The 22,999-nt window shown below is 40.5% G+C and overlaps 1 protein-coding gene across 3 annotated transcripts; it reads right to left on the bottom strand.

The window, feature by feature from the left end:
* Nucleotides 1-2,366: 2,366 nt before the first annotated feature.
* Nucleotides 2,367-22,162, bottom strand: lgsn (lengsin, lens protein with glutamine synthetase domain). Of its 3 annotated transcripts, none has more exons than XM_072558332.1 (4): nt 22,071-22,162; nt 13,202-13,919; nt 10,860-11,032; nt 2,367-7,104 (listed from the first exon to the last, which is right to left on the bottom strand). In XM_072558332.1, exons 1-4 carry the CDS (start codon nt 22,110-22,112, stop codon nt 5,926-5,928), a joined length of 2,112 nt encoding a protein of 703 aa, XP_072414433.1. In that variant the 5' UTR covers nt 22,113-22,162; the 3' UTR covers nt 2,367-5,925. The 3 variants fall into 3 exon arrangements, with proteins under 3 accessions (XP_072414433.1, XP_072414426.1, XP_072414439.1); XM_072558325.1 differs by having other exon boundaries at nt 22,059-22,140; XM_072558338.1 differs by having other exon boundaries at nt 21,996-22,087.
* Between the last annotated feature and the right edge of the window lie 837 nt (nt 22,163-22,999).

The following is a 22,999-nucleotide window of genomic DNA, read 5'->3' as shown; positions in this document are numbered from 1 at the left end:
TGATTATTCAACAAATGGAGATCCCAACATGTACAAAGGCAAAATAAAAACACAACACAATGCAGAAATATATCACATCACAAATATAATACAACTGACAAATATACCACAAAACAGAACTGATTCGGAGATGCAGGTGTTGGACTGGGGTGTATGAAGTTAAAAATCACACAACACCAGGTTATAGTCCAACAGGTTTAATTAGAAGCACACTAGCTTTCGGAGCGACACTCCTTCATCAGGTGATACTGGAGGGCTCAATCATAAACAGAATTTATAGCAAAAATTTGCAGTGTGATGTTACTGAAGTTATACATTGAAAAATTGGTTGTCTGTTAAACCTTTCATCTGTTAGAATACAGTGATAGTTTCACTTCTTTCATGTGTAAATCACAAAACCTTTTTTTTAAAGTTGCATTTTCGGGTTAGCTGTTAACAATGGTGATAGCTAGACAATATGTTGAAGGTGTTAGCCCCCTGTGTTCTCTGTCTATGACCTGATGTTTAGATTGATTCTAATCTAAAAAGTGAGATAACAGAGTTTTACATAAATTCATGCAGTTTTTGAGCTCAGAGTTCTACATGAATGTATGTGGTTTCTGAGCAAAGTGCAATGTAACTCTGCAAGTACAAATTCACCCCACAAAATATATGTGTGCATGTGGGTCTTTGTCTGTCTGTGTCTGTCTGTCTGTCTGGGGTGGGGGTTGTGAGTGTGAGAAAGTGTGTGTGTGTGTGTGTGTGTAGTGAGTGCAGAGTGTCTTAAGTCTGTGAGGGGGAGTGTGGGAGTGTGTGTATCTATAAGGGTGTGTGTGGGTGTCTGTGTACACATCTGTGTGTACCTGTGTCTGTGTGTATGTGAGAGTGTGTGTGTAGGAATATCTATGTGTGTGTGTAGTGCACTGGTGATCACCTGTAATGTGACATGAACCCAAGGTCTCGGTTGAGGCCCTCCCTATGGGTACCGAACTTAGTTATCAGCCTCTGCTCGGCCACTTTCCTCTGCTGCCTGTCCTGAAGTCCACCTTGGAGGATGACCTCCTCAGGAGACAGACACGTGCTGCAAATGATAGGGCACCTTTCGTTGTTCAGTACTTCCCAGGGGCTGAAAAATTACGCCATGTTCTTCGTGGCCTGCAACACATTATCAATGAGGATGAGCACCTCACCAAGATCTTCCCCACATTTCCACTACTTGCCTTTAAACAACCGCCAAACCTCAAACAGATCATTGTTCGTAGCAAACTGCCCGGCCATCAGGACAACTCCATACAACCCTGTCATGGTGGACGCTGCAAGACGTGTCAGATTGTGGACATAGATACCACTATTACGCGTGTGAACACCTTCCACCTCGCACATGGCAGGTACTTATGTGACTCAGCCAACGTTGTCTCTCTTATAGGTTTCTGGCAAGGATGCCCGAAGGCATGGTACATTGGGGAAACCGAGCAAAGGCTACGACAACAGATGAATGGGCACCGCACAACAATCAACAGACAGGAGGGCTCCCTCCCAGTTGGGGAACACTTCAGTGGTTCAGGACATTCAGCCTCGGACCTTCGGGTGACCATCCTCCAAGGTGGACTTCGGGACAGGCAGCAGAGGAAAGTGGCCGAGCAGAGGCTGATAGCTAAGTTCGGTACCCATAGGGAGGGCCTCAACCCGGGACCTTGGGTTCATGTCACATTACAGGTGATCACCATTGCACTATACACACACACAGATATTCCTACACACACACGGACACAGGTACACACAGACGCGCACACAGACACCCACACACACACTCCCACACTCACACATGCACCCCGTCACAGACTTAAGACACTCTGCACTCACTACACACACACACACACTTTCTCACACTCACAACCCCCACCCCAGACAGACACACACATACAGACAGACAAAGCCCACATGCACACATATATTTTGTGGGGTGAATTTGTACTTGCAGAGTTACATTGCACTTTGCTCGAAAACTGCATACGTTCATGTAGAACTCTGAGCTCAAAAACTGCATGAATTTATGTAAAACTCTGTTATCTCACTTTTTAGATTAGAATCAATCTAAACATCATGGCATAGACAGAGAACACAGAGGGCCAACACCTTCAACATATTGTCTAGCTATCACCATTGTTAACAGCTAACCCGAGTAAAAAAAGGTTTTGTGATTTACAAATGAAAGAAGTGAAACTATCACTGTATTCTAACAGATGAAAGGCTTAACAGACAACCAATTTTTCAATGTATAATTTCAGTTACATCACACTGCAAATTTTTGCTATAAATTCTGTGTTACGATTGAGCCCTCCACTATCACCTGATGAAGGAGTGTCGCTCCGAAAGCTAGTGTGCTTCCAATTAAACCTGTTGGACTAAACCTGGTGTTGTGTGATTTTTAATTTAACACAACACCAGGTTATAGTCCAACAGATTTATCTGAAATCACAGCTTTCAGAGCAAAGTGAAGACTTCACCTGATGAAGGGTCAGTGCTCTGAAAGCTTTTGATTTCAAATAAACCTGTATTATTATTACCTGGTGTCATGTGACTTCTGACAAAGTATAAAAGCCTATAACACAGAGATTTTACCACAATGCAGAAATACACCAAAATGGAGATATATGACAAATCATGTAGCACATACACTTGCAGAACAAAACTGTATCCTTTTTAATACATCTTGTAGTCTGTTCATATTTTATTGAACAACAATCATCAACTGTGTAGATGTTAATCAAGCTAAACATTTTTTATTCTCACCAAAGGCTGAACAATTAAAACAGCTCAAAGTTGCAATATTGTAGAAAGTTCAAACAGAATTCAGTAGTTTTACTAAAGGTTGAAATGCATCGTCAGTCCTTATTCTTATGCTCTTTGGCTGGAACTGGAGTGACGACTTGAATAAATGTTTTCAGTTCAGGCTCTATGTGGTAACTGATGTCCTGGAGAAGGCAGAGAACCATCCTTATTTCTCTTTGGCCTTGTTTGATTGCTTGTAAATGGTAAAGAGCTATTCAATAAATCTTACCATTCCTGCACTTTTCCCATAGCACTGCTCTTCGAGTCTTTGTCCAAGTCCTTTTCGAAAGTTACTATTGAACCTGCTTCTGCCATTCTGTTAGACACTGCCTTCCAGATCAAAAACTTCACTGCATTAAAAAAAGACAGTTTCATTGCCCCTGAAGTTCTTTATCTTAAACCTCTGTACTCCCTTTACTAATCCTCCTGCCAACATATCAAAACCCCACATGATTTTGAACATATTATCCCTTCCCTCACCCTCTCTTTTCTGAGGAGAACAATCCCAGTTTCTCCAGCTCTCCATCCACCTGAAGTCCATAATTCCAAGTCCCTTTTTTTTGTGAAATCCCATCTGCACCTTTTCAAAGGCCTTGACATGCTTTCTAAAGACTGGGCCTAGAACTGAACATAATTTTAACCCGTATTGTGGTCTAACATAATAGAATGTTTAGTAGGTCCTCTCACTTGTGTACCCAATGTCTCTCTTCATAAATTCCAGCATGGCATGTGCTATTTTTGAACCGCTTTATCAACTAGGGCTACACCCTTCAAATCAAAACCTACCTTCTTAACCTAATCTTCACCATGAAGTGGTGTTCTGTGATGTTCAGGCCACTGTGTTGTGATGCTTTGACAGAACTATTACTTGTATTTATTTTACAGACAATGGGCTATGTTCAACTTCATCAGTGGAAACAGCCCTGGAGGCAGCCAGCTAAATCACATTGAGAACACTCCATGATGCATTTTCTCCATCAGCACAATACCACCCATATCCATTCTGACATGCATGCCATTCCCTAGAGGTAGCAGAGGGAGATTCCAGGGAAGTCGGAACCTCCCTGCTTTAATAGAGATGTTGCCAATCCAAAAGGCTTCTGCTCTAGCCAAAACTAGTTCTGTGAAGGGATCCCCTGACTCTTTGCCCACCCACCCCAATTACCCCAAGCCTACTGTAGGCCTCTTCAATATAACCTTTGCTGAAGGTATCAGAGAATATAATTTGTATTCGTGCTACTCGACCTCACTTGCCTGCCTCAGCAGCACCTCTTGACTATTGTTCGCTAGACATGGCTGTATTCCTTTTTTCAAGCCTCTCCCTTCCTTTGTCAACCCACTGTCCTTAACTGACCAAGTTCCTGGAACTGGCTTCTTAATTGGACATCTTCAGGAAAATCCAGACCAATGAGCCACTTCCAGATTGCCGATCTAGAATGGAGGCTGATGTCAGCATCACAACCCAACTTGGAAAAGCCAATCCAGTTAGTTCAAATCTTGCTAGAGCAGCACGAGAATTATTTTTCAAGTTTAAACAAAGAACCTTGAAGTAAAGAGTTAAATGACTGTATATCCCCCAAACAGGTTCACACCCTTCAAAGAAGGAGATATGCTGACCTTGCCTAGCCTCGGCATATTTTTGACTCCAGTTCCACATCAATATTGTTGACCGTTGCCGGCCTTCTGGAGTGGGCAAGCAAGCAACATTCCTTGTTCCTGTCAGTCAAACAGCCAATTACTGCATAGGCCATGCAAAATGCTGCTCCTTTAAATTACCACACAAAAAAGATTATGGAGGCTGTGCATTTAAATAAATCACCCGCATACCCCAGAAAAGAACTTAAATGGAACATTGCAAGCAAGCTACTCTGTGGTCCAATTGCCTCTCAGGGCAACCACAGATCGACAATAAGTCCCAGTGATGCCCATGTCCCAAGAATGAACATACAAAATAGGTCAGCTGCTTGGGATATTTAGCTATCTCCCTATACTTTCCAGTGCACTCTTGCTCTGATGATAACTGGAAAGATTTCTGTACCTATTCAATAACGTTGAAGGATCCTCTGTGCAATTCACTTTTACCAATACTGCACAATATGGCATCTCAAAGCCTCACCTGTCTTTCCTGTGACCAACGCCAAGATTTAATGTTGGTCCATTGCTGTACCAATACAAAGATACAGAAATGCCTGAGGACTTGTTTTCTCCATTAAAAAATGCAACAAATCGTACACATTGTTAATCTCATTTGGCCCTCTTAGGAAGGTGGCAAGACTCAGAGACACTGTTAAATGAGGAATCTATTCCTGCTTTCTGGCAGTCGTGCTCATTTGAATTCTCTTGAGAACAGTTTCATTAAACTTAATGCCTGGGAGAAGGTATGGGCCATTATTTTTCATATAACTCCTGGTATGAAAGCAAGAAAAGTCCCATTTCAATTAGAAATCATTTAGAGGTAAATTAGAAAGAAAAATATAAAACCTAATCTTCCCAATTTCCTAACTGATCAAACTCCATTTAAAAAGTCACATCATACAAAATTCTGATGCACTATATAGGTATCCACAATTTTATGCATCCACAATAAAACCAGAGGAGGATTCAAAAGAAAATGATTTCCTTCCAAGGATCAGGCTAATTACCCAGATTACTCAACATTAAATCAAATGGTGTAAAGCACTTCTAACATCAGGATTTACCCCCACCAGTGCCAGTGGACACCAACTTAAAGAATAAGGACTGAATTTGTGAATTGAGAATTCTGAAACTTGTTATTAAGGTGAATTGTCTATCTAGCATGTGATATATTTGTTATTATATGTTGTACAAGTTATGAATGCTACATGGTATAATCAATCAAATATAATACATTTTTAATATAATCACTGTGATATGAAATGCATAGCATTTTGTATATAGTATACTATGAACGATATATTGTGTTATATATATTTTATCTTTTTTAAGTATGCAATGTCAATTTTATGCTAAATGGTATTATATGTGTGATATCTTGTATATGTTGTACTTTACAGATACTATACTGTGTGCTGTATATGGTGTGATGTATGGTATTCTGCGCATGATTTTTAATATACATTTATGGCCATTTTACTAGATGAAGTACTCTAGGTACTTTTCATTTTCACCATCTAATGCCTGTGTTTTCAATTCAAACTGTTTAACAGCAATGAAATGTTGGATGAAAGGTTCACCCAGTGCTCTCCGAATACAGTAGTCATGTTCCAGCTCAATGAGTGCATCCTCCAACCGAACAGGAATACTGCAGGGTTTCAGTGGGTGAAGAATGGGCGCACCTTGTGTTGAGCTTTCAGAGGAACCCCTCCTGAGGCCATCAAGGCCTGCAGCCACAGTGGCAGCAAGGACGATGTACGGGTTTGCCATGGCTGATGCCAGGCGGTTTTCAAGACGGGCGCCCCCACCACCATGGAACTTGGTGTTAATGGCACAGCTGTTGTCATTGGAGCCACAGGTCACGTCAACGACCCCTTCATGCTTCCCTGCGCTGTACCGTTGGCGACAACAGGGGCCAGGCGCCACTAGACAGCTGAGGGCAGCAGCATGTTGTGCCAGGCCAGCTTGCCATCTCTTCCCAATGCCAGACAGCTCTTGTGCTGCTGTTGGATCAGAGAAGAGATTCTGCCTTCCATTGGCATCCCACAGACTGTGGGAAAAAGTGCCTGAGTTGCCAAAACCGGAGGGTGTGAAGAAGCTGGCAGCATTATTATGTTTCCTTGCTAGCTCTTTGACGCCAGTCCTGAACGTGAAAGCATTGTCCACTGCACTCATTCCAAATTCAGCTCGGAGAGAGACCTCCATCTGGCCAGGCCCTGAGGAAGAGGAGAAGCTTTCAATATCAACCCCAGCACCATACATATCATTGAATAGCTCCTGCACAAAGTTCTGGTCATGGTTATTCAGGAGAGTTGCAGCAGGAAAAGACGCTGGTGTGTTTAATATCTGAGTGAAACTGTAAAGCCAAAACTCATATGTGAACGATGAGTACAAGGTGAAACCATATGCCCGGAGGTGGTTCAATTGAAGCTTTGCTATCTGTCTAGGGGATGTCAGAAGAGGACTTCCTGTTATTGAGCAAGCATCACAAATGATCCTTGCAGTTTTGTCAGCCCAAGGCAGGATTCTGAAGGTTGAGATGTCGGGCATTAAGAGTATGTCACTGTTGAAATTGGGATGATTCATTCCATTTTCCTTCGGGTCCAAAGCTACTTCCAGATAACCTCTCGGAAGAGGCACACCATGAAACACTTTCTCCTGTATAAGAAGCATAAGTTTGGCCAAGTTAATTTCATGCAATTTTGTGTTGGTGTTTTTAAAAAGTACTTATGGCATCAGTTTAGAATACACTAACAACATCTCTGGTGTTTAAATCCCTGTGAAAGTTAAAGCATTGTATAAGCCTGTCATATAAAGTGTACGGGGGTTGGGGGAGATAACTTAATTGGGTCTATACAATACACGAGTTAAACACAGCACTCTTTCAGAATCTAAGAAATACTAATCAGAAGACATGAACCAGTACAGGTCAGAACTCTCTTTAGATCGATAGAGTTGTGGAGTCATAAAACACAGAAATAGACCCTTTGGTCAACCAGTCCATGCTGAACATAATTCTAAACTAAACTATTCCCACCTGCTTGCTCCTGGCCCATATCCCTCCAAATCTTTCCTATTCACGTATTTATCATGGTATCTTTTAAACATTGTAAGTGTGCCCACATCCACCACTTCCTCAGCAAGTTCATTCCACATGCAAATCACTCTCTGCATAACAATGTTGCCCCTCATCTCTTTTTAAAACTCTCTCTCTTCTCATCTTAAAAATATGTCCCCTGGTCTTGAAAACCCTTATCCTAGGGAAAAGACACCTACTATTAACCCTATCTAAATCCCTTATGAATTTATAAACATTGATAAGGTCACCTGTCAACCTTCTACGCTCCATTGCAGAAGTCCCAGCCTATCCAGTCCTTCTTTATAACTCAAACCTTCCACACCCAGCAACTGGTAAATCTCTTCTGAAGCTCAAAGTGTAATTCCTACAATAGATTTTATCTCAGTCCTTTTCTCTCCTGCCAGGCAATAGTACAAACATTCTTAATCCTCAGACCTCAATCAACTACAGGAAATCCATTCATCTTCATGGTCCAGCCATTTAGTCATATTCTGCACACTCTCTGAATTCCCCCTGTAGGCCTCCATTCCCCAGCCAGTGCCCCCCCTTCCCATCACTCAACACTCTCCTCAATTACATCAGTTCCTTACCATGCTGAGAAATAATGCTTAATTAGGCACATAGGAACAGGAATGGACCATTTAGTCCACAAACCCATTCCCATCATAGAGATGAGGAGTCAGGTAGTGGAGAGGGGCACAGCAGAGAGGCTGGATGGAGAGGGGTGGGGAGTTCCCAAAGCAAGTGGTGAGGATGTTGGGTCAGGTTTTGTGCAATGTAACTGGTCTGGGGAGATGCAGTTGGTAAATACGAGGTAAATGTATGTGTTTGGTTGAATAGTCACTTGGGAGTTAGACTATGTACTTAATAGTTTAACATATCCTGCGTAATTGTTTTACTTAACTTCATCAGCACTCTCTGAAGTATCTGATTTATATGAACTCTCTCAGGGGTTCCAGGCATTGAGGAATTTCCCAGAAGAAAATTCAGTTCGCCAGATGCTTTCTTTGATGTCTGCTACAATGGGGATTTCAGAGACCCCCATAAACAGTTCCCATCTGCACTGGAATAAATACAATCTGACCATTGAAAATCAGGGCCATTATGCTGAAATCCCCCTTTGCTAATCCCATGTTAAGGTGTTAAACTTCAGGACTGTTATTCATTGTAGACTGTTTGAAAGTGCCGGTAAAATAAATCACTTGATTAACATTAACACAGGAACAAATTATTTAGCAGGCATTGGCCATTTTGCCCTTTCAACCTGCTTGGCCATTCAATAGGATCGTAGCTGACCTGGCTGTGGTATCATCTCTGCACCCCACAACCCTTGACTCCCTCCTCTATCAAAAATCTATCCAAATCAGCCTTGAAAATTTTCAATGATCCAGTTTCCATTGTTTTCTGGGGAAGAGAATTCCATAGAGCAACAACAATCTGACAGTAAAAAGCTTTTCTTTTCTCTTCATCTTCATGGTCTCTCATTCTTAAATGTGCTCCTTAATTCTAGTCTCCCTTACAGGAGGAAACATCCTCTATGTATCAACTCTATCAAAAACCCCCAGGATCTCACATGGTTTGATAAGATCGCTTCTCACTCTAATAAATTCTAGTAGATATAGGCCCAAACTATTCAGTCTTTCTTCATAACATGAGCCATTCATTCCAGGAATGAATAAAGTGAACCTTCTCTGAACTGTTTCTAATGCAATTATAAATTATTTTAAAATAAAAAACCAAAACTGTACAATAGTCGAAATGTGGTCCACCAATACCCTGTGCAGTTGCATCAATACTTCCTTATTTTATTGTTCTATTTCCCTTGAAATAAACATCAACATGCCAATTGTCTTTCTAGTCACTTGCTGTACCTGCATACTAATTCTTCTTGATTTATGTACCAAGACACTCAGATCCCTCTGTATACACCACTGTGTTCCCATGCCAACAATTCTGTCTCCAATCTTAAGTGCTCCAGTGAGGCTCAACACAAACTGGAAGAATAACATCTCATCACCCACTGAGGTACCTTATAGCCTTAGATCTCAACATTGAGTTTAACAATTTTTGAACATGAACACTCCCTTCCTCATTCATTATCTTTGCTCAAACCCCGGTATCCTGTTATACAGCCTGCTCCTGCATAGCTTTCTTATTTTCAATGATTTACACATCTCATTAGCATTCCCTATCTATTATCTCTCTCTCCCTCAGCTTGTTTTGTTTGCGTAACCGTCTCCCTCTCTCTCTTGGCCCATTCTCCATGTACTCTATTATCTCCCACCCAAGTCCATCTTTAACACAAATATCACCCCTCCCCAACTATTTTCATTCCTGAAGAAAGGACATTGGACTCGAAACGTTAACTCTGTTACAGATGTTATTCTGCTATAGGTGCTACTGTCTACAGATGCCACTAAACCTGAGTTTTTGCAGCATTTTTTATTTGTCTATGCAGAGATGATGCTAGGATTTAAGTTTACAGGAACTTTATTTACAGAGCTTATTAAATTTATTTACTTCTTAACAGACCTTTAAATGCCTATCCTTTCACTCTTCAACAGCTTCCAGCTAACTGTATGAGATCCGGTACTTTGCTCCAAATCAATACCCAGGCCTAATCAATCAAGCACAGCAAATAAAGATTAATTACTCAGATTTAGGTAATCAAATGCAGAGAAATTGAACACTACAATTTGCACATGAGTTTAGTGTCTTACTTGAAAGTTTACAGTTTTTTTATAATATTGTACTAGGGTAGGTTTGTTGCTGCTCTTAATCCAGACATAGAATTTTTGCACAACATTTGCACAACAGTGGGCGGCACGGTGGCACAGCAGTTAGCACTGCTGCCTCACAGCGCCAGAGACCCAGGTTCAATTCCCGCCTCAGGCGACTGACTGTGTGGAGTTTGCACGTTCTCCCCGTGTCTGCGTGGGTTTCCTCCGGGTGCTCCGGTTTCCTCCCACAGTCCAAAGACCTGCAGGCCAGGTGAATTGGCCATGCTAAATTGCCCATTGTGTTAGGTAAGGGGTAGATGTAGGGGTATGGGTGGGTTGTGCTTCGGCGGGTCGGTGTGGACTTGTTGGGCCGAAGGGCCTGTTTCCACACTGTAAGTAATCTAATCTAATCTAATCTAATTTACACTCAGAGGTAAAAATACTCCCAATAAAATCAAGCTATGTAACAAAGTTTGTCTGTTAACATTAAAATGAAACTGCAACAGATTATTCACTGACAATGGAAATGTGGAAGGCAATTGATTTTTTTTACCTGTGGCTTTCTGCAATCAGCACATTACGTTATCCATTTAAAGGCAAATAGCATATCATACCTGAAAAAAACGAGATGGAATCGTTTTCGATCTTGAAATTCCATGAAAGTCACTTGCTTCAAAACGGATAAATCGTATGTCTTCCCTTGTGATCTGTTGCTTCGCTTGCTCAATAGTGGTGCTTGTTTGTGAGGGAGTTACACTGTTAAGCATAGGCAGGTCTCTCATGTTAACTGTAAAATAACAGATTACTAGATTACATTGAATTGCATAGAATGCAAAATGCAGGAACAGGTCAGGTTGTCCAACAGGTATATAGTTCTGGGAAACATCTTTACAGTTATAAAGGCTATTTCATGACTACTGAACATCTTAAAGTGCTTTTGCAATCAACAGAGTACTTTTAAAGTGTAGTCATTATTGTAATTTTCTGGAAAAATAGCAACCATATCTTGCACAGCAAGCTCCCTCAAACTAGCAATGTGATAATGATCAGCTAATCTGTATAAGTGATTAAGTTAAAAATCATAAAACACCAGCTTATAGTCTGACAGGTTTATTTGGAAGTACTAGCTTTCGGGAGTGCTGCTCCTTCATCAGCTGTGGAGCAGGATCATAAGACACAGAAATTATGGTGATCTTGGAGTTCGGTGGGAGAAAATAGAGTACATGGAGATGGTGCCTAGAGAGAGAGAGAAAAGGTTAGGCAAACAAAGAGGTTGCTGATGACAAGCTGAGGGTGAAAGAGATAATGATCTTTTGCTCTAAATTCTATGTCTTATGATCCTGCTCCATAGCTACCTGATGAAGGAGCAGTGCTCCAAAAGCTAGTACTTCCAAATAAACCTGTTGGATTACAGCCTGGTGTTGTGTGATTTTTAACTTTGTCTACCCCAGTCCAACACTAGTACCTCCACCTCATTTTTAATGATGTGAGATATAGGACTAGGCTGCACAATAAGGTTATATTTCCTTCAGCAAAGCAGATACAGGAGTGATGTTGTTTGAAATGCTTAAGTTAATTAAAGGAATTGGTAGCTGCACAGAAACTATTGCATGGGATTGAAAGTACTGAATAATTGAAAGTAGCTGATCACACCAAATCCAAAAAGGTGGTCTCCTCACTTTGAAAGTGCAATTCATTTTGCAAGAATTTATCTCAGACAGTTTTAAGTGCTTTATTTTAGACTTGGGCTGAACAACTCTGATCAAGGACAAATTGGCATCTCCAGTCAGTGGAGAAATGATATAAATGTTTTTTTTAACAACATTTCTCCATGGTTTCTCCTAAGTCTATGTCAGAATATATTCTTTCATGGCCTTATGCTGTCTGGAGAAGAACTCTGGAGTGTCAAACCTGCATAAGTCACAGAAGCTTCAAAAGGTTAAACATGCACTGCAAAGTGAGCCATAACCTCTGCAAGTTGTGTCAGAACATGAAAAAAAAGACAGTATTCTGTTCGAGAGATATATGTCACAAGTCTCACCCTCTCATGAATACAACAGAATGGGGTCAAAAACCAGTTCAATCATAGTGTGTGTGAGCTAGTGAAAGAAAGTTTGCTATTGAGTGGAGGTACACGTGTACGATCCTGGGTTCGAGCGCTAATGTGCTGTGTAGATCATAGTTGAAGATCCACCCCCTCGTCACCACCATCATTTCAAGGAAAGGAATAAATCACTCTGTGTGCTAGACACCAGCTAGCTAACAAGTCAAGAGAAAACAGGGCAAAAGAATTTCAATCAGCCTGCAAAGCTAAGAACCTCAAAAACAACTGTCAAATATCAACATTTACTTCTACTCTTCACAAGTGATGCAGAGACTGAACCATATATCTTGTAACTTTTATATTTTTTGGACTCAACTTTTTATTTCTAATTTTCATAACTAATCTGTACATATCTGTGTAGCATTATTATTTGTCATTGTTTTAGTAATGAATAAACTCACTCTTTTCTGAATTCAAGAAAACCTGGTTAAATTGATCTACTTTTAAAACACAAATTCATTTAGTCTTGGAGAAATATATCAATAAGGCAAGGGATCCTTTATAAATCAACCTTGCTAAAATTATGGGCAGGTGAATGAAAAAGGGGAGCTTGTTCATTTCTCCACACCCAAGATCTTGATAAGTCAAGACATCTGGCTAGAACTTAAGTAAACTGAAGAAACCTCACCAGAAGCTCTTGGTTCATAAAGTACTGATCAAGAAAGGTATGCCCATTGTTTGACTAAACAGGTTGAGGATTAATATGCAAATCATTTGGGAGAGATTCTTGGTCAGCCATGTGATGAAAACAAAGGTAAAACCCCTAGGCTGCAATATGTGAATTGAGGTGCACGCTGCCATGAATTAGAACTTTCTCAATGAACTGTAACACATTACCAGCAAAGTACCAACCTTTAACATTTGAACTTGGATCATGCTTTGAGTCTAACCCACTGTCAGTGTGGCTGGGTAACTCCATTGTCTTCAAAATGATTGGTTTGATGTTCTCTGATTTTTGGATATTGGAAGTAGCCACCACTTGTTTTGGCATCTCATCTCCAGCAACTTTCTTGCTTGGTACCTGTGCTGTCAGCTCTCTGGGGCTGCTAGATTGTGCTTTTAAGATGGTAGAGGATTTACCCTCTTCATCTCTGGGTTTCTCCTCAGGACTCTGTACATTCAAATCAGAGGTAGAACAACTAGTTATATTATTCACTTTTTGCCGGCTGGTAATTAAGGGGCTCTCTTTAAGAACGGCTTTCAGTTCATCCATTGTTTCTTTCGAAATACCAACTTTTGAAACAGTTATGCTTTGAGCTTTATCCTCATTGTTGGTTTCCCAGTCTTCTGTGTTGTTTTCTTCTTGTTTTTGACTGTCACCACCATATTGAATATATTTTCTGTCCTCACATTGCTCATCTGTCATTGGTTTGTAAAGTTGCACCCCTGAGACTGATGACAGATCTGTTCTGGGAAGATAGGAATGACCTGTTGACCTGGATGTGTACTTCCTCTCAACTCTCTCCCAGTCCAGGGGTGGCATGAATTTTCCACTGACTCTGACGCCCCTCTTCTGGTGTGTGAAGGATATCCCGCTTCCATCGATTACATCTGTCCCATCATTTGCTTCCTATCAATGAGATATTGCATAGCTTTACTAAGTGAAGAAACTATCGCTTGACTGAATCAGGCTGGAACAGAACAGCCTCATTCATGAGAAAGAAAAGCAGCAAATCAAAACACAATTTGAACATTTCCACCTGAATGAATTTTTTGCTAAAAGTAATTCTTAAAACAATTAATGTTCATCATTGAATCAGGAACAGCATATCAAAGTTCACTTCAATTTTCAAGGACATGGAGCCACAAACATGATAGTTTCCTCCAGCCCCTATCATTTGTTTTGGTTCTTTGATTAGAATGTCACTCTGTGAAAGTAGTAAATTTCCAAATCACAGCATAAACCAATATAATAAAGTTGGGACACTTATAGAATCATAGAATTTACAGTACCATTTGACACATCATGTCTGTACCAGCTTCCAAAAGAGCTACTCAGGCACTTCAATTCTCCAGCCCTATCTCATTGCCCTCAAACTCATTAATTTCAAATATTTATCCAACTCTTTTTTTTTAACTCATTCGGAATCTAGCTCCACCACTCTCCCAGGCAGCTTATTTCAAATCCTAATAACTCCCTGAGTAAAGATTTTTCTCCTCATCTTGCTACCAACTCTTTTGCTGAAATCTTGAAATTGTGACCCCTTGTTACTGATATTAAAACTCGTGGAAACAGAATATTCTTCCTTACTCTGTCAAAATTGTTCATAATTTTGAACATGCCAATAAGGTCATCCTAATCCTCTCTGCTCCAAGGAAAAAGCCCACTTTCTCTGAGAAAGGTTTTGAGAAATTGTCACGCAACCCAAAACATTCACTCTGATTTCTTTCCGCTGATGCTGTCAGACCTGCTGAGTTTTTCCAGCAATTTCTCGAATGTTTCCTTGTATCTAAAATCCCCCATTCCTGTTATCATTCCAGTGAATTTCCTCTGCTCTCTCTGCAGAGCTTTAAAGTGTCCAGAACTGAACACAATACTCCAAATGTGGTCTGAGGAATGACTTGTAAAGGAAATAGCATTACTTCCTTGTTTTTATACTCTTTGCCTCTATTTATACACCAAAGGATCCTATAAATTGGTTTAACTACTGTTTCCACTTGCCTGGTCACCTTGAGAGAATTATGCAGGCACATAGGTGCCACAGTGGCTCAGTGGCTCGCACTGCTGCCTCAGCTCGAGGGACCAAGGTTTGATTCCAGCCTCAGGTGACTGTCTGGGTGGAATTTGCACATTCTCCCTGAGTTTGCATGGGTGCTCCGGTCTCTTCCCACTATCCAAAGATGTGCAGGTTATGTGACTTGGCCATGTTAAATTGTCTATAGTGTTCAGGGATGTGTAGGTTAGGGGCATTAGTCAGGAGAAATGTAGAGTAATAGGGTAGGGGAATGGGTCTGGATGGTTTATTCTTCGGAGGTTCGGTGTTGACTTGTTGGGTCAAATGGCATGTTTCCACACTATCAGGATTCTGTGTCTATGTGAACCCAAGATCCCTTTGTTTCTGTACTCTCTGCAAAGTTATATCATTGAGGTTGCCTTGTCTCTCTATGGTTATTCTACCAAAATGAACTATCTCAGAGGTCTCTGCATTAAAATTTTTCTGCCTATTTGGCCAACTTGTCAATGTCCCTCTGAAGTCACTCAGCGTCATCCTCACAGTTCACTACTCTCCCTAGATTGGTATCATCTGGAACTTTAGAGCTTTTGCCTTTAACATCCATCTCCAAATGTTTATATAAATCAGAAAAAACAAGGGTCCCAACACAGCTCTCTGGGGAACATCACTTTCAACTCAGCTCTTATCTGAAAAATACTCATCCATACTCACCCTCAGTTTCCTATCTTTTTACCAATTTTTAATCTATGCTATCAATGACACATCAATCCCAAATATTTCAAATTTTTCACTAATCTGCCATTTGGCACCATATTAAAATGCTTGCTGAAAGTCCAAATATACAACATCCACAGCATTACCCTCATCTACTGCCTGTGTCTCCTTGTCATGAAATTTGTCAGGCGTGACCTGCCCTTGACAAAATAATACTGATTGTCATAGAACATAAAACAATATAGCACAGGAACAGGCCCTTTTTCTCACTATGATGCCACTCTAAACTAATCCCATCTGCCTGCACATGGTCCATAGCCCTGTCTATTTCTGTGTCTGTCTAAAAGTCCAAAAACCTTGGAGTATTAACTTATTTTTCTCTTTACATCTCTCAGCAATCTAGAATGTATCACATCTGGGCCTGGCAATTTCTCTACCTGGAGTGCTACCAGCCTTTTCAGCACCACTTCTTTATCTATCACTATAGAGTTCAGTTGCTCAACATCTTTAGTTACTCTCTGCTGCTGAGTGAATTATTTTTAATCAACCTTTATGAATACATTTATTGGATACATTATTCCAGGGAGGACTTGTACCCAGACCTTCTGGGTGAGAGGCAAAGACACAGCCAGTGCATCACATGATCTTCTTACGCAATCTACAAATAATGTGACGTTGGTATATGAGATCATGCAAAGCACTGAAAGAAATAGAAGCATTTATTTAGTGCATCTCATGATCTCAAGGAATCCTGAAGTGTTTTACAGATAAATTAAGTATTTGTGTAAATTGGGAATGTAGGAAATACAGTATCCCGTTTGAGCGTCACATGGTCCCACAAAGCTGTGATCTCACCAAAACCCTGTACAATTGTAGCAGTTCTTCTTTATTCTTGTATTCTTCCTTCCAGTTTACCCCAGCCTTTCTAAATCCATGTCTCATTGTTATTCACTCATCTAATCTTTCTTCTTCTTCAATGTTTTCATTCTCAAGTTCTCATTCAATTGTTGCCAGGACAAGACTGTTATGTTTTCATTTGTAATATCCTTACTTGACTATCTTCCTCTCTCTAACTACTAAGGTTGGATTTAGCAGCTCTATTGATTCCTGAACTTATTCATCTTTATTTCTAATCATTTGGGTGAATCTGAGCATCTGCAAAAAAAAAATTCTCTCATCTTCATTATTCACAGATCAACTCTTGCCTCCACAGGTGCAACACTCCAAAACTAGTGACTGTACTAGGTGTTTTTACCTTTGGAAGCAGTCGAGAGCTGTCTTTTGTCATTGATGTCAGTTGTGGTTCACTGGGTAGCACTCTGTCCTTGATGTCAGAAGGTTGCATATTTAAGCTACATTCCAGAAACTTGAACACAAAATGTAAGTTGATTTTCCAGTGCAATACTGCGGGAGTGGTGTACTGAGAGAGATCTGCATTATCATTGGCGTTGTCTTTCTTATTAAATGTTAAATTTTGGCCATGTCCGCTCTCTCAGGTGACTAAAAAGATACCATGGGTTAGTGATTTGAGGGACAACGGAGGACATTTCCCCAGTGTCCTGGATAATATGAACCTTTTTACCAATATTACAGAAATAGATTATTATTGTATCCTTGAACCTATGGAGGTTGCTACATCTCCTATGTGACTTATGTGTCTAGCAAAAAATGCTCAGATTCAGTTGGATGAATAGAAATACAAATGAATAAGTTCTGGAATCAGAAGAATGGCTAAATACAACCTCAGTAATTAGAGAGAGGAAGATAGTCAAGTAAGGATATTGAAAATGAAAACATAACAGTCTTGTCCTGGCAACAATTGTAGGAGAAATTGGGAATAAAAGCAGTTGAAGAAGAAGAAAGATTAGATAAGTGAATAACATTGAGGCATGGACTGTGGAAGGTTGGGGCAAACTGGAAGGAAAGATACAAGAATAAAGAATGCTCGCTACAATTATGAGACTACAACCTGAGTACTTTGTGTAGTTTCTCTGTTTAAGAAGGGACATATTTGCATTGACAGCAGTACAGCAAGTTTCATTAGCCTCATCCATGGAATGAAAGGGTTGTGTTATGATAAACAGCTGAGTAAATTGTATCTATCTTCCCAGGACTTTGGAAGAATGAGAGGTGATCTCATTGAAACAATCACGATTATGAAAAAGGTTGGTCAGGATAGCTACTGAGATTTTTTTTTCTCTCCCTGGCTGGAGAATCCAGAACAAGGGGACACTGTTTCAGGGTAAGGCAGCAATCCTTTACGATTAAGAAAAATAAGAAGCAACTTCACTCAAAGGGTTGTGAATTTTTGAAACCCTCCAGCCCAGAGGGTTTTGCACGCTCAGTCATTGAATACATTTAAGGGTGAGATACAGATTTTTGGTTCCTCAAATAATCAAGAGACATGAAGAATGGGTAGGTATGTGGTGGAATGTGGGAAGGAAACTTGAAGCCAAAGACAACCAAAATCATACTGAATCATGAAGCTGGTCCCTGGACCCACTCCTCCTATTATCTTCTGCTCTTATGTTCTTTGAGAGGTTGCTTTGGTTGGTCACATGGCAGTTCTTTGGGTCCCCAAAAGCAAAAAACCAGAAGGGGAGATTTGGGAGTGGAATGTGGATACGGGATGGAAAGCAAGAAGTCTCTGTTCACAGCATCTTCAATACATACAATGCCAGAAAACTGGATAAAGGTGAAGTGGGAATTGAGAAGGGGCGTTCTAAAGAAACATAACGTCATCCCAAATGATCTCAGTGACACCAGATGAAATAGGCTCTTGCACAGCCTATCACATGACATAGAAAACTGTGTACCCAGAGGTTTTAGGAGGTGCAGCCTTCCTTGCCAGATTCTCTCTTTCCATCTTTGGTCTCCCTATGGTATCTCCTCCCATGAACATTCTGAACTAAGGTCTCCTGTGCCACAACAGGACAAGATGCAGATTACTCATGAATTATAATCCTAGCATCTATACTTCGTACTTTCATTGCAGATGCACCCATGTGGACTGTTTGGCCAATATATTCTACCCATAAGCAAGTTTAGATCTCTGGCTCCAAGACCATGTGGGATACTTCAACTATTCAATAAATAATGAGTATATTTCAGTGTCAAGACCTTATGACACCAACTTACATTTATATAGTGCCTCTGATATAGCAAATTGTGCTTCACAAGTACGATAATCCAAAATTTGACAGTGAAGCGAAGAAGGAGCATTATGACAGGTCACAAAATGTTTGATTAAAGGGTCTTAAAGGAACAGAGAGAGGTGGAGAGTTTCAGGAATGATGTTAAGAGCTTGGGGCCGGGACAGTTGAAAACATGGCCACAAATGGTGAAGTCAGGGAAACACTCTGAAAGGGTTGGAGAAATGGAGGATGTTACAGACTTAAACAGACACAAGGCCATGGAGGGGTTTGGGCATTTGGATAAGAATTTTAAACTCAAGGCTTTGCCAAACGAGAGGCCAGTGTAGGTCAGCAAGTTCGGGGATGTTGAGTGAATAGATGCAAGTTATGAATTAGGCAGCAGAGTTTTAAATGATTTCAAGTTTATGAAGAAGGCAGGAGAAGGCCAACCAAGAGAGTCTCAGAATAGTCAAGTGTGGAAGTAGGAAACGCACAGACAAGGGGGTCAGCAGACAATGGGCTAAGATTGTGTGGAGAACAGCAAAGCAGCTGAGACAGTGGTGGCAGAGTGAATGTGGGAACAGAAATCAAGGAGTTAGTTACAAAGGTTGTGAATAGCACGCAGTTCAATTCTAAATGTAACAAGTGAAGAAAAACTGCTTGTTACCAATGGTTACCAATAAAGCTGGCACCTTAAAAGCAAATTATATTTCTTTTAACAATACTACAATCCTTGATGAGTCATGAGGTAGAGACTGAAACTAGTTTTGGGAGAGATTATTAAAAGATAGCCTTCTTGACGTCATACTTGCCGCCTCTTCAATTCTTGTCCTTGGAATTTTCATTATACCCGACGACAAGACGGCCCTGAAATTCAAAGCTTCTGACTTGAAACATGAACTCAGCAAGCAGACGACTGTGACACTTATGATAAATCCTTTTTTTTCTGTTTGTATTTTGTGCTGAAAGCTGGCATTCTGTGAAAATGGCAACACTCTATCGTTCAGCTGCACAGAGAGATCTAAGGGTTTGCTCCAATTGACTGTCCCACAATTAATTTCATTCAGTCCTACCTAGAGATAGAGGCAAGACTAATTGCAAGGTTTCTGATGGGTTGCTGAGCACAGTTCAGGGGTCACAGAAGCAAAGTTTTGGGGACATATTAGTGTTGAGAAAGAAGCAGACACAGGAAAGATTCCATGTTGAGTAGGACTGCTGTTAGCTGTGCAAGATTGGAGGTGAGGAAATTTCCGGCAGTAGCATTGGTTTGGGGAAACTCACTGTTAATGAAAAGCTGGATAAATGCTTATGACGATGTGCATGATCATAGTTTTCCAGCATCCAGGAGAGCACAAACACAGAAAAGAAAGATGGACCACAAGACCATGAACTGTCATTGAAGCAGGTCATGATGGGATTTCAAAGAATTTAAGAGAATTTCGAAGTCACATTGTTGAAGTGAAGGATTGTAATTCCTTGTGGTACTTAATGAGATTTGATGACCCACAGTTTCATTAATATTTGGAGAAATTGTTGAGAAGTCTACAGAATCTGCCTGTATAATCTCATTTGCTATTTGATGTGTTCAGTGGAGTTTGACCTCATGTTAAGATTAAGATGTTAGAATACAAGTCACATCAATCAATCAGTCTAAGCCTGTCTATCTGTCAATAGTCTTTTTCTCTGTTTGTTTAAATTGCTTTGGTAATAATCAGATATCTGTTGTTGATTAAAGAAATCTAGCCGACATTTTCTTCACATTGTGTCAGGCTCAATCTGAAACCATTATCACTTTACTGGTTAAATTTATAATTTCCTACGCCCACCAGAGGAATAGGACTAGAAAGGAATCCAAACCTCAGGGTTTAAGTTTTCATTTTCAGCCAAGAAAAGCATTAAGCTAATTACAATGACTGTATGGCCCAAAGCAGGCCTTTTAGCTCCAGCTGTCCATTGCAGTTGTCGATATATTGGGTCCAGGTCGTTGTGCTTATTGATTGAATCTGTGGATGCTAAACCAATGTAGTGTACAAAATCCCATGCAAGGACTGCACAAAACACTACATAGGACAGACAGGAAGACAGCTAACGATCCACATCCATGGATACCAACTAGCCACGAAATGACACGACCAGCTATCCTTAGTAGCCACACACGCAGATGACAAGCAACATGAGTTCGACTGGGACAACACTACTATCATAGGACAAGCCAAACAGAGAATAGCCAGGGAATTCCTGGAGACATGGCACTCATCCACAGATTCAATCAATAAGCACATCGACCTGGACCCAATATACCGACCACTGCAATGGACAGCTGGAACTGACAACTGGAAGCGGCAGAGACAAACCACTATAAATGCCGGAGGAAATATCACAGAAGCGCTTCACAGGAGGCTCCCAAGCACTGAGGATGTCACCTAGACAGGGGACAATAATAAGAGGAATGATGACATAAAATGGGCAAAGACATGGCATTTCATGCCATCGTGCAATTTTGCAAATGCGAAGTTGAATCCTTCAGTGTAGAAACCTGTTGTATGACCCTTTTTGCAAAACGCAGCTTAAGTTTTATTTATCTGCTGTTGAATAAAAACAGAATTTCCACTTTGGAAACAGATAGAAACTCCAAAGTCCTGGTTATCCCACTGATTCTTTAACCAACCATAGTTTTCCCCATCACAATTCCCAGCTCGGCGAACAGAACCACAACAACGAGCACCCTAGCTACAAATCTTCTCACAAACTTTGAAGGATAGAAGTTTTAATTAGCAAAGAAATTGCAATGGAAAGATCAGAGAGGTGACCATATTTTTCTTTTGTGCCTGAAAATATGGTCTCGCCCAATGGACCACCTGTGATAATGAGGGCCAACAGACTATTCAACCACCAAAGTTTCACTGCCAAACCCTCAATCCATTTTGCACTGTTATTAACCTTCAGTCCCTTCCAGGAGAGGTGGGGTAGGTCACCAGATAGAGATCAGAAACAAGGATACTGAGCAATTTCCCTGTCATTCAGCGAGGGATGCTGAAGGCCAATTGCAGTACCATGCCCTGACTTTAATTTGGCAAATACCACAGGACACACAAATCCAGAGCCCATCTGAACTGTACTCACAATGTAAGGTTATTGAGCCAGCCAGGGAGCCTCAGGTAACATTGAATCAATATGAGCAATTACTTTGTAGCTTACTGTCACTTTGAGGATGTTGTCTTCCTCTTGCATTTCCTCCATTCAATTCACCATTGAACATCATGTAAATTGGGCAGAATATTGAAAGAAAATATGTCATTTGCTGAATATTTATAGATAGCAGGACAATTGTGAATCAAAAGAATATTCTGTGTTTCGTTTAATCAGTGATTTTTAGACTAGGCAGTGTGACGGCATGACAGCCTGAAAGGAATTTAGTCCCTCCCAAAAACATCTGACTCCCTTAAAACAAATGCAGAGACTAATCCAGCTGACATGCCCTGGAACCAGAATTGAATTTTCCAGAAGCCTGAGTACTGTTCAGCAAAATAGCAAAACATTGTGATGGGGAAAAATACGGCTGGTTAAAGAACCAGTGGGATAACCAGGACTTTGGAGTTTCTATCTGTTTCCAAAGTGGAAATTCTGTTTTTATTCAACAGCAGATAAATAAAAATTAAGCTGCGTTTTGCAAAATGGGTCATACAACAGGTTTCTACACTGAAGGATTCAACTTCGCATTTGCAAAATTGCACGATGGCATGAAATGCCATGTCTTTGCCCATTTTATGTCACCATTCCTCTTATTATTCAATCTTTAGAGACTCTCCGAAGGAAAATAGTGGTGCAATGAAAACTATCACTAGAATCATAATCCAGAGATCCATGTTAGTGCTCTAGGGAAAAGTTCAAATATCTCCAAGGCATCGGATAGAATTTAAAAACAAATTAATAAAAATCAGGAATTGAAAATTAATCTCAGTAATAGTGACTATTCTAGGATTGATATCTTTCTAAATTAAGATATTCACAGAATATGGAGATAGTGAAGGGAAATGGCATTGACAAAGATGATCAGATTTAGCTCGTTATTTTCTCTTCAATCACAGATGTGGTTGAAGCTGCCTGGCATTTATTGTCCTTGAGCA

Source organism: Chiloscyllium punctatum, chromosome 3, assembly GCF_047496795.1.
Source record: "Chiloscyllium punctatum isolate Juve2018m chromosome 3, sChiPun1.3, whole genome shotgun sequence".
In the NCBI taxonomy this organism is placed as follows: Eukaryota; Metazoa; Chordata; class Chondrichthyes; order Orectolobiformes; family Hemiscylliidae; genus Chiloscyllium; species Chiloscyllium punctatum.
This window is presented reverse-complemented; position numbering and strand designations above follow the sequence as displayed.